The sequence below is a fragment of the Bison bison genome, unplaced genomic scaffold (assembly GCF_000754665.1).
Source record: "Bison bison bison isolate TAMUID 2011002044 unplaced genomic scaffold, Bison_UMD1.0 scf7180017864080, whole genome shotgun sequence".
NCBI lineage: Eukaryota > Metazoa > Chordata > Mammalia > Artiodactyla > Bovidae > Bison > Bison bison.
This window is the reverse complement of record NW_011494652.1, coordinates 3,217,551-3,218,744: the sequence shown is the minus strand read 5'-3', so window position 1 is coordinate 3,218,744 and position 1,194 is coordinate 3,217,551. Positions and strand designations below refer to the sequence as shown.

Below are 1,194 nucleotides of genomic sequence, written 5' to 3'. Positions count from 1 at the left end.
CTGCCGCCCCCCCCCTGCCCGGGTTGTCCCCTCCCACCCCTCCCTGCAGCCTAGCCTCTGTCAATGGTTCCGCGCCCTGCGGGAGCTTCGAGCAGCTGGAGTACTGGCCCAACAACTTCGACGACTTTGCGGTGAGTCCTGCGCCCCCTGCCCCTCGGTACCCCACCCGCTGCCTCTGTTCCCTGCGGCCTCCTGGAAGCCCTGTGTGCCCCCTGCAGGCCGCCCTGGTCACTCTGTGGGACGTGATGATTGTCAACAACTGGCAGGTGTTCCTGGATGCCTTCCGGCGCTACGCGGGCCCGTGAGTGACCCGGCCTGGCCGCCCCGACCGCGGCTCTGCGCGGGGTGCGCGTCTTGGTCTAACCTCCCGGGGTTGCAGGGTGTACGGGGCAGCAGGTGGCTTCTGGGGGGGCCTGTGACCTGGGGTGAAGGGGCTCCGCCTGGAGCTTGGAGATCTCAGACGGCCCCGGCGCTGAGCCAGGTCTGAGCCCCAGCCCCGCTCCTCCCGGCCGACTGCCCCTAAAGGCCAGGCTGGGCCAGCCTGGGGGTTTGGGTGGGAACAGCGACGTGGAGCAGGAAGCGGTGGGTCCAGAAGAGGGTTGCGCTGGACTTACAGGCGCCCCCCGGCCTCCCCCTCATTCTCCACAGGTGGTCAGAGGTCTATTTTGTGCTGTGGTGGCTGGTGTCGTCGGTCATCTGGGTCAACCTGTTTCTGGCTCTGATTTTGGAGGTAGTGGACACGCCCGGCCCAGACTCTTCTCAGTTGGAGTTTCTAACTTGATGAGGTGGGGTCCACTTGGAACTTGGTCGAAGAGCCTGTGCTGGGTTCGCACAGCTCTGGGGTGCGGCTCTGTCCTCCCTCGGGGCAGCTCGTCCTGAAGGCTCCTGACCTTTGACCTGTGGGGTGGGGCTGGAGGAGGGCCCTCAGGGAACCGCTCCTGTAGGGGCCGGGGGTCTTGTCGGGCCTCGGGTCCCTGTGTCCAGGGGGAGCTTCTCAGCCAGGCCGCCATGGGAGGGGTTCACGCAGGGCCTGGGCCTACCCGCCACCTGTTCCTCCCTCCCTCCTGCCAGAACTTCCTTCACAAGTGGGACCGCCCCAGCCACTTGCAGTCCTTCACGCAGGAGCTGGAGGACACCTCTGAGATGACCCAGGAGCTCCCGTTCAGGTGCGTGGGAGCGGGCGGGACGAGAGGG

At 66.8% G+C, this 1,194-nt stretch overlaps 1 protein-coding gene across 1 annotated transcript in view; it reads left to right on the top strand.

Annotated features, from left to right (window-relative positions):
• The window catches only part of TPCN2 (two pore segment channel 2), a 32,053-nt gene that overhangs the window by 28,171 nt on the left and 2,688 nt on the right, over positions 1 to 1,194 (top strand). Inside the window, exons 21-24 of the mRNA XM_010837651.1 lie at positions 50 to 131; positions 219 to 301; positions 649 to 730; positions 1,072 to 1,166. Of these exons, the coding sequence (XP_010835953.1) occupies positions 50 to 131; positions 219 to 301; positions 649 to 730; positions 1,072 to 1,166 (342 nt within the window). The remainder of the gene's footprint in view (positions 1 to 49; positions 132 to 218; positions 302 to 648; positions 731 to 1,071; positions 1,167 to 1,194) is intronic.